Source organism: Vigna unguiculata, chromosome 9, assembly GCF_037176805.1.
Source record: "Vigna unguiculata cultivar grain cowpea cultivar isolate G323 ecotype 2 chromosome 9, ASM3717680v1, whole genome shotgun sequence".
Classification (NCBI taxonomy): domain Eukaryota; kingdom Viridiplantae; phylum Streptophyta; class Magnoliopsida; order Fabales; family Fabaceae; genus Vigna; species Vigna unguiculata.
In genome coordinates, this window is record NC_140800.1 from 27,681,406 (window position 1) to 27,692,081 (window position 10,676).

Here is a 10,676-nt window from a genome sequence, read left to right on the forward strand (position 1 = left end):
AAATCGAAAACACAATAATCATCACCCTCCATATTTTCTTCCAAATTAACCATTTACACATGCACGTAGAGTACCCCTATTTTTCTCCATCACCCTTACATTATCAAACAACAACCAACTAGAATAATCCAAAGAAACCAAAATCAATCGAGAAAAAAAAGGAAGTAGAGCAGTGGCACTAATAAACTAGGGCGAAGGAAGACATTTCAGTTTGAGATCGCGCTTGAAACGAGTAGGAATGGCACCTCTGGCACGACCGACGTACCCAACATGGGCATGGTGACTGGTTTGAGCAATGTGATGGTGGTATTGGCGGTGTTGTGGTGTTCCCCATGTGGGGTTTGGAAGAGTAAGAGAAAAAGAGAAAAGGGAAATCTGAGCAGCGTTTCTTTTGACTAGAAGGATCTTTGTGGAAGTTACCCAATCCCTTGCGAGTTCTAGCAATGGAAGGTTTCGTTAACTAATTTCATATATGTGAAATGAAAAAAAAATCATGTTTTATTTTTCTTTTTCCACGTGTCATGGAACACAATGAACATGTCTTAAAATGGAGCGATGACGTGACACTTCATAATATTTGCCACGTAAAATAAAAAATACTAATGTCATTGATTGATGAATAATTTCATAAATTTCAAAAAAATAGGATCTAATTAGATCGAACTTTAAAACCAACACTAAAACCAGCATTGCTTAATATTTAAACACCAAATACATAGAAAATCCTATAAATAAATATATGACCGGAAAATATTATAAATGCTATTTTGAATTGTAAAACAACTTTAGTTTTGAAACAAAACAAAATTTTTAAAATTTTTAATAGATGAAGTCATTGATACGTTGCTTAAATACACACGATATTTCGACTATATAACTAAAATATACAATAAGAATGTAAATTTAATTGCCAAAATCATGATATTTGTAAATGATTTAATATTTTATATGGTAGTAATAAATAACCAATACTGTGTACTTTCATTTTGAAAAATCAGCAACTTAATTAAATATTTAATGCAATCATACCACTGCATTAAAAATCTGAGAATTCAAAATCATATAACAGTGATGTATTAAAACTAAAATATAATGAAGAGGAAGTTGGAATCTGACTTAAGTATTTGCTCTGTGGCATTGTCTGTCATGTGTTTCAACTTAAACATTATATTGATATTAACTTAATTGTTATTAATGATACTTATAAGTAAATTAATATTTTTTATGATAATAATAAATGACCGAAAAGAGTTCATTTTCACTGTGAAAGAATTAAGGACTTGTATTTGATGGAATAATATTGAAAGAACTTGATTTATGAAAGAGATAAAACTATGTTTCAATTTACCAAACTAAAATTCAGAGGAGTACCCTTGGGAAAACATTCAAACATAAATTTTCTAACACATATTTTATTATCGATTGAAATTTACTATAGATTGCATTATTAATATAGAAACTCACAAAATGAGAATATAACCCACCAAAAATTTATTATTTGTCATCAACCTTTGTATGCTGTTAATATATTTTTTTCCCTCAAATTTAAGAGACCAAAATCATTACTTCCTCTGTTCCATAGTGATGTAGTTCAAGGTTGATTCACATTAAATATTTTACTTTTTTGAAATAATTTCACTAAAATAACACCACATTTATAATCAATATGTGTTCTAAGAATAATTATTTTAAAATTTATCTAAAATTTTAAATTTGTATTTTTTGTAAAAGCATTTGCATGTAATATTTTTTTTGAAACTAATTAAAAATATAATATTTTGACAATTTTTTATAAAATAATTAGTATTTTAATAACTTTTTAATAATAATAATAATAATAATAATAATAATAATAATAATAATAATAATGATAGCAAACAAGTCTATTGATTATATTTTGATAAATAATTAAGTGACTTGTTATAAAGAGATTGAATAACATTGGTTGTCAACATAAAAGTTAACTAATAATTAAGTCTAAATCAATGTTTAAAGATAAAATTTAATGTAAGTTAAGGCAAGAGCGAAGAGACAAATAGTTTGTTAGTACTAGAAGAAGGTGAGGCGTTTGGAAGCACGCGCTTGAGGATAGGAAGGTGGATGAAGAAAAATTCGAAAATGTGAGACATCATTATCAATGGGACCAACTGCCAAGAAAGAGCTATGGCCTATGGGTTGGAGACAAGGTCATTGGGTTTTCCGCAGCTTTTTTATTTATAGCTTCCCACCCTGTTCCTCCTAATGCTGCTGCTTCTGCCTCAATCTTTTTTCACCTTTCTTCCTCTCCTCTCCTTTCTCCTCTTTCTCCTACAATGTCTGCTTCCGTAACAGTGTCTCATGTTTCCAACTTCTAATCATGTAACCACAAACACCCAAAACAAAACTTTCACTTTTTTCTTCTACCCTTCCCCACTAGAGAGCCGAAACACCATCTGGGTGTCTTTTTTCATTTGGCTTTTACTGCAAGATGACACCTTGTTTTCCCTCGTTAACAATAATGCCTTGTTGAGATCTACCACCACGTTGGTCGTTTTCACTTTCGGTGTCGTCCCATGTTGTTCTTGTTCTTGTTCTTGTTCTTGCTCATGTTTACCTTCTGGCTTTAATGTCCCTGCCTGTCACCCTCCACAGTCACTGCCTCTTCTGGGTTGAGCAATGTGGGCTTCCAGGTTTAAGGATATCTTGGAATCTTGTCCGTGAGAGTATTCAGCTTTTGGGTCGCGATGCAATTAGGTAACTTTTACTTTCGTCTTAGTTTTTTGTGCTTTTTTTAATTTGGAATGTTTGTATTGTTCAATGGGGGTTGTTTACAGTGTATTCTCTTTTCCCTTCTTTGTTTAGGAGATAAGTAATTGTTTTGTGATTTTCATTGTGTGTTATTCTTTCAAGTGATGACATGCCTTCCAAATGCGACTTGCATTGCAAAATTATGTGATGGGTATGACAATCCGCACCAGTTTGAAGCTGGAATGGAAGAATGCTCGTGTTTGTTTGTGACTCATCTGACATGTTTTGTTTTTCAACTCTTCACATGTCTTCTATTTTCTGGAATTACTTATGGCTTGATTGTGACAACTTCTTGGATTTTCATTCTTGTAATGGCAGTGTGAGAATTTTACCCTTTTGTTTGTTTTTTTGTGGGATAGCGTTGTTGCGTGACGAATATTTTGTACATGTATGTGAATTATGAACCACTAAAAAAAGATTACAATTGACAATAACGAAATGTAAACTAACTATCGCTACAGAACATGAGTACTAAAAAGTAAAACCAGTGTTTTTATTCTGTAAAAAATGGCTTCTAATCAATGAGAAAGCTCTCCTGCATATGGGTATTTGCCAAGCGATTAGAGTTTGTGCTATGTGTACTAAGCCATGGCATCTGTGGTTGGGCTTGTGAAAAATAGTTTCAGTGAACTCAAGATGAAATTCATTCGCATAACATTTCTGCAGCCCTTATCTTTTCATGTGCCAAACTACTGATTGCAGCGTCATTCAGTCACTAGTTGCTGCTGGAGTTTAAAGCCTTTTTCTTACTTTTTCTCTACTATTTTGATTTTAGGCCGCTTATTATTTTCTGTAGCTGAGTGTATATTATATCTAAAATTATTTGTGGAGATTGTAGAAAAAATGAGATTTTTCTTCAATCAAGGCATCTTCTGGTCGTATCGAGCAATAAAATAGTGAGTGCAGTGTTGTTTCCACAAGAATTAAAACAAATACAAACTCTTCTATAAAGGGTATCTTAAAATAGGATCAGAAGCCCATTCATGAAAGGAGCAATTGGATCCAGATCTTGCAGCTTTAGTTCATTACCAAGCTCTACTTTTTATCCATTCAAGTAAATTATGGTCTAGAGCTATATCACTAAAAGCAATTTCTTTTTTATGTAACCAAAGGGACCTAGTTCCTGCTAATCATGTGATTGATCAGAGCCTTTTTTTTTCTCTCCTTTTATATACCTGGCATTTGAATAACGTGATCCTTTCATTCCACTGATAAAACAGTTCATAAATTCAAATAAATAAATAAATAAATAAATCTTTATTGTTCTGAAAGTGCTGGTGCGGCCTTACTTTCACTTACAGTCTCACCTGGTTGTTTTTGGTTTGTTGTTGAAGATAACTCTCTTTTGTATCAAATTAATGAAAAAAACAAATTAGTTGGGAGAGGAGAGAATTGAATCTAGAAAGAGAAAAGGAAAAAGAAAATATAACTGCATTTATATTTGAAGAGAAAATGTTTCTTGAGCCTTGAATTGAAGGCTTGTACTTTTTGCTTCTTCTACTCTTGAAGAATAAAATTATTTACTCTAATCTTTGTCTGTGTACTTTGTTCCTTTTTAAGTGGTATCGGGGAAAATGGTTCATTAATCTTACGCATCAAGAAATGAGGATTAGAACTAATGGTAGGTTTTATATTTATTGTAATTGAGACACCGCAGAATGTTAATCGGGTTTATAGATAAAAGCTTGCTTACTTCTATGGAAATGCTAAATTATTTATTTGATCAGACATACATGTTAAAGATTTTTCTAATGCTTAACTGTATTAATGATGCAAATCAGGATTTCTGCAAAATGGATCGGATTTATCTCCTGGAAAAAGTCTGGATGGAAGTTTCAGGAAGTCCAGCTCTGGTTTGTATCGATCCCTTCCTTTGTTTTTCATTTCTCTACACTTGTGGTTATTTACAGACTTTCCCATACTTTAATCTCACATTTTTACAATGTTGGCTTAGCGACCTGTTCATGTTTAAGAAACTATGAGGGAAAGTGATGCCCAATTAATTTGTAAAATTCAATAGAACAACGAAGTGCATGGTTGAAAACTCTTAACAAATGTGTATGGAATTTGTTTTTATGATATACACAAGCTTGGCAATAGTTCTTACTCTCAAATATGATTAATGCTATTATCCTAGTGTTTTTACACGCTGAATCTAATGTTAGTATCATTCAAATGGTTCATGGAGCCATGTGATTTATTTTGTGGTTTCTTTATGGCAGTTATTTCTGCTAGTACTGTCTCTGGGACCTCAGGATTGAGCAAAACTCTTCCTATTTCAAGAAGAGTGTTGAAGGGGCTCAAGGAATGTGGAAGGAAACTGGTTGACCTGGAGTTATTCACTCAATATCTTGAGGAGTGGGTCTTGGAGAATCTAAATGGTGATTCAGCAGATGGGATTCAGAGTTTTCGTTCTCCTTTCACAACTGATGAACTGTGCAAACTTGATTTGGCATTGGAAGGGGTTCCATTTCAGCAACTCGTTCGTATGCCAATCTTCTCTGACATTTCTGATGAGCTTATAGAAGATCAGTATTTAGCAGCAGAAGATTTCCTTCATGCCATTATCATTGGACTTTGGCGTACATTTTGGCATAAAAGTGGACCACTTCCATTATGTGTCTCTTGCCCCTCTCATATTGGTTCCAAGTTCAGTAGTGTTGAAAAGGCAATATCCAGGGGAAGGGTGAGGGAAATGCGTGGTTTGGCTTTAATATCAAAAACTGTCACTGATTCAAGATTTAAATGGGATCATATGGTAGAGTTTGCCTTATTCAAGCCAGAAGTATTCTTGGACAATGATTTAGGACTATCAGTGAGCAGTATTTGTGAAGCTCTCTTTTATGGTTTCCATATTCTTGTATCTCGGAGTTTGAGCAAGATTAGTTCTGTCAACAGCGACTCCGTTTTCCTTCTAGTTCTAGATTCCAAGTGTGGAGCAGTGATGAAGTTCAGTGGTGACCTTGGCAAACTGGATTTGTTGAATTCAAGCGATCCATATTTATCCGTAGCTGAATGGGTCAAGACTTACGCTGAAATTGGCATCACCCCAGTGGAACCAATATGGAACCGGTTAGGAAATCCAAACTGGGGGGATATAGGAACTCTACAGGTACTATTGGCAACTTTCTACTCCATGGCACAGTGGAATGGACCACCGCGAAAATCAGTAGCCTCGTTGATTTCAGATCATAGCCTCCGCCTTCAGAAGCGCAGGATAGAATGCTGTCTCATTGACACTGAAAATGCACTGGTTCCTTATCATGCCACAACTGACTATCATCAAGCTGGAGAGATTGTTGAGCTTGATCAAAATGAAGAATTTTCCAATGGCCAATCATCACGCCTGAAGCTGAGGTGTGGAGACATATTGGTCTTGGATGATCCACAACAGGGACAGAAAAGCTTCCAAATTCATGAATCACTTGTGGGAGGGAACTATTATCTCTATAGTGCAGTTTGTCTTGATCATCCCTCACAGTTATTGACTTTATACGTGGGTGCTCACCCATCTAGACTTGAGCCTTCTTTGGAGGATATGAGCCTCTGGTACCAAGTGCAACGCCAAACAAAGGTTCTGAACATTTTGAGGAATCAGGGAATCCTGAGCAAGTACTTACCTGAGATTGTTGCTTCTGGTAGGATTTTACATTCTGGAGCATGCAATAAAGAGAGCCCTGGGGGAAGGTGTGATCACCCTTGGTGTGGTACTCCAATACTGGTGACATCTCCAAGAGGGGAGCCACTATCATCAGTAGCTGCTAATGAGGGGTCATTTTCTGCGGATGAAGCGACACGCCTGTGCCGGGATTGTCTAGCTGCTCTAAGAAGTGCAGCCATGGCTAATGTGCAGCATGGTGATATTTGTCCTGAGAACATAATACGAGTTGTCGAAAAACAAGGTGTTAGAAACAAAGGTAGCATGTATGTTCCCATATCTTGGGGGCGTGCCGTGCTGGAAGATAGGGACAGCCCTGCAATAAACTTGCAATTCTCATCATCTCATGCACTTCAGCATGGGAAGCTGTGTCCTTCTTCTGATGCTGAAAGCATTGTGTACATCCTGTATTTTATCTGTGGAGGGACTATGTCTCTACAAGATTCTATTGAATCTGCTCTACAATGGAGAGAGAGAAGCTGGGCAAAGCGTTTGATCCAGCAGCATATTGGTCAGGTTTCTCCCCTCTTGAAAGCATTTGCTGATTATGTGGATAGCCTTTGTGGAACTCCATACCCTGTTGACTATGATATATGGTTGAAAAGGTTGAACAAGGCTGTCGAAGGCTCAGCAGATAAAGGTAAAGGGATTGAACAAGTACCAATAACATTAAGATTAGAGGATGCTGCTGGGTCTTCAGGAGCTTCTGGCCCTTGATTTTGGTGCTGCTTTATTTTTGTAAATTGCTTTTGAGGAATTCAAATGCATTTTACTTTTAGGACTTTAGATTCTTAGTGTTATTATTTTGGTTGGTTGGCATCTTCTTCGGCAACGTATATTCTGGAGTGTTTACTGGTTTTTTGTCTGATTGAAATCCCATAACAACATTCATGCCTGATACAAGAATATTGATTTGGAACCTTGGAGCATCCATTGAATTTGACAAACTAAGAGGTTAAAGCTAGTGCATGGAAATCCTCAGGTTTCTTCTTTAAAGTTCATTATATTCCAAAAAGCATTACTTATCATGTGTACTGCTTTGGTACATTCAGAATCACAAAGGAATTTGCACTTAAATGTAAAATATACAGCATTCTCGTGTTGTTAATATCTTTTTTCCTAACTAGACAACTGTTAGGAGACCATGACCAAGGCAAATAAATTGTATATGGTAATATACCATTTGTCTAAGATGATCTCTTTTCTCTATAAAAACTAGGTTTCTTGCCTTGTAATTATGAGCATGTTTATGAGCAGACATTGAACAAGTAAAGTGCTTTAAACTTGATTGTTTTGATCTGGGTACATAACTTTGGGTGAAAAACAAGATTGAATGCACTGAATTTCTCTTGAAATGAAATCAATATTCCTACCAAATGCTGTCATTATGAAGCATTTTGTGGGGTTTACTTCAACACTGATTTCAACATCCATGACCCACAAGCTTTGATTTAGTAGGCTTTCTGATCCACAACTTTTCATGCTGTTGACTTCGATGGTGGTGTTTTGAGAGTTCTTGCACGTTAATCACAAGCATGTGTTCTAAATTCATATTTTTGGATATTTAGAATAAAAACGTATTCACAGAGAATTTAAACGTTTAATATAGCTAAAGAAATCATTTAAACATTTATAAAAGTAAATACGGTTATTAAAGTAGAAACAGTTTTTACTTCCAGCACCCCCACTATTTCTTCATGCACCACTTCAGTTTTTTTAGAATGACTATTTCCACTTTATAATTGTGATTTCTGGATTACAATTTTCTGAAAGTTTTCAAGAACTTGGAATAAATTTGCAAAACAATGTTTGGAAAACATTAAATGCATCATAGAAAAAAAAAATTCTGAAATAGGAATTTTGGAACAAATTTTCTGCAATGTATTTTTGGAAAGAAATTTTCGGAACACATAAAATAAGTTTTTGAAAAAGCTCGCAGCAATGGCGTGTGGTAACGAGAGAAGATGCATTTCTGAATGCATTTATGCACTTCAAAAATTAAGTACATTCGGATTATAGACTCAAAATATATTTTTGGATCTGAAAATATATTTTGAATTATACAATCTAAAATATATTATTTTTAAATATATTTTAAATCTTACAATTTAAAATAATATATTTTAAATTGTGTAATCTGTAACTTAGGCATCCAAAGATGCATACTAAATTAAATAATCTGATTGTACTAATTTTTTAAAATATATTAATTCCGAAAATATACTTTTCAATTTGAAATTTTATTCCATATTATATTATTAGAAAAGCATTTTCAAAAACAATATATTTCGGTTGTAGTATTTTCGTATTCAAAAATAATTTAGGTTTTCATTAAGGATAAAATGGTTATTTCGAGATATTTATGGGGGTGGAGAAAAAAACATGGGGTGCAGAAGATTGACTATATTGTAGAATGTTGGTGGGCCAGCAAATTCCCTGGGCCTCTTCACGGACTTTCGGGCCGTTTTGAACGAGGAATTCCTATAAAGCCTTTATTCATTCGAAAGAGAAAGAAAGAAAAAAAAAATCTGAAAACATAAATTATATTAGGCTAAATATACATTTCGTCCTTATTTTTGTTGTGTTTTATTCAATTTGGTCTCTATTTTTGTTTTGTGTTCAATTAGGTCCTATTTTTGTCAAATTATGATCAATTTGGTCCTTTTCATTAACGGTATTTAAATAGTTAACGTTTTTTAACAATTCATGCCATGTGTCAGCTCCTGGTTTTTTTAATTTTTTTTAATTTTTTAAAATTTTTTTAATTTTTTTTTAATTTCAAAAAACTGTCCACGTGTCAAGTCTGTGTCACATGTCAATGCTAGTGCGATGTGTCATTTTGTGGTAATATTATTTATTTTGTTCAATTTAGTTCCTATATTCGTTATTTTTGTTCAATTTAATTCCAATTTTTGTTAAAATAAATCAATTTTTTTCCTTTCAAATCAACACTAAATTATAAGAATATAATCATTAACTTTTTTTCTAATATTTATATTCTAAAATACTTTTAAAATTGATATATAAAAATATTTTAAATATTCAAAATATTTTAGAAAAGTAAACTAATATTTGTAAAATTAACATTTAAATATAAAATATTTTAGATTTTAATATCCAAAATGCAATAAAAATATTAAATATTTTAAATTTTAATGTGAATTTTATAAATGTTAATATATATTTTTAAAATTTTAATAACTATATTTTAATAATATTTAGGTAATTATATTCTATTTAACAATTGAATCTAAGAATTATATTCAATTTATAATTAAATATTATAATTTATAATTGAATTTAAAAAATAACTAATAATAATGTCAATTTTAAAAATTAAATGGTTGTATTTTAAAAAAATTTGGGATTAAATTAAACAAAAATAACGAATATAGGGACTGAATTGAACAAAAATGACGAATATTGGAACTAAATTGAACAAAAAGAAATAATACAACCATAAACTGACACATGGCACTAACATTGACATGTGGCACAACTGTGACTTGACACATGGACAATTTTTTTGAAATTAAAAAAATTTTAAAAAATTTCAAAAAAAATTTTAAAAATTTAAAAAATTAAAAAAAAAACAGGAGCTGACATGTACTGTTCAAAAACGTTAACTATTTAAACACCATTAGTGAAAATGACCAAATTGACCACAATTTGACGAAAATAAGGACCTAATTGAACACAAAACAAAAATAGAGATCAAATTGAATAAAAACAACAAAAATAGGGATCAAATATATATTTATGCCATTATATTAAAAGAGGTTGAAAATGAATTTTATCTTATTCTTTGCCTCAATTTTTTTATTCAATTTGATTAAACACGGCACGAGACAAGACGATATTATAAAATTTGTAGGTTTAGTATATTAATTTTAATATTACATATTATTAAATTATAAAATAGAAGAAGTATAATTAAGTAAGGATTTGTCTTTACTATGAAAAATAAAAATAGTTAAATTATATGTAAACATCAAAATAAAAGGTAAGCACACGAGAACTTTATAAGTAACAGTATAACTACAAACTTTTAATTTTACCATTTATATTGTTGTATGGCCTAGATTTATTATTTGCAAATCCTTAAATAAGATTGTTTGTGTATGTTTTTAACTACTTTTTGGTTTAATTCATAGAGTTAAACTAGAGAGAAGAGAAAAAAGAAATAGAGGTACAATGATTAATATTATAGACAGATAAATATAGAAAAAAA

General features: G+C 32.2%; 1 protein-coding gene across 1 annotated transcript; it reads left to right on the top strand.

Annotated features, from left to right (window-relative positions):
• Positions 1-2,214: 2,214 nt before the first annotated feature.
• Positions 2,215-7,860, top strand: LOC114195883 (uncharacterized). The gene is made up of 3 exons (XM_028086311.2): positions 2,215-2,733; positions 4,569-4,640; positions 5,010-7,860. Exons 1-3 carry the CDS (start codon positions 2,724-2,726, stop codon positions 7,160-7,162), a joined length of 2,235 nt encoding a protein of 744 aa, XP_027942112.2. The 5' UTR covers positions 2,215-2,723; the 3' UTR covers positions 7,163-7,860.
• Positions 7,861-10,676: the final 2,816 nt, after the last annotated feature.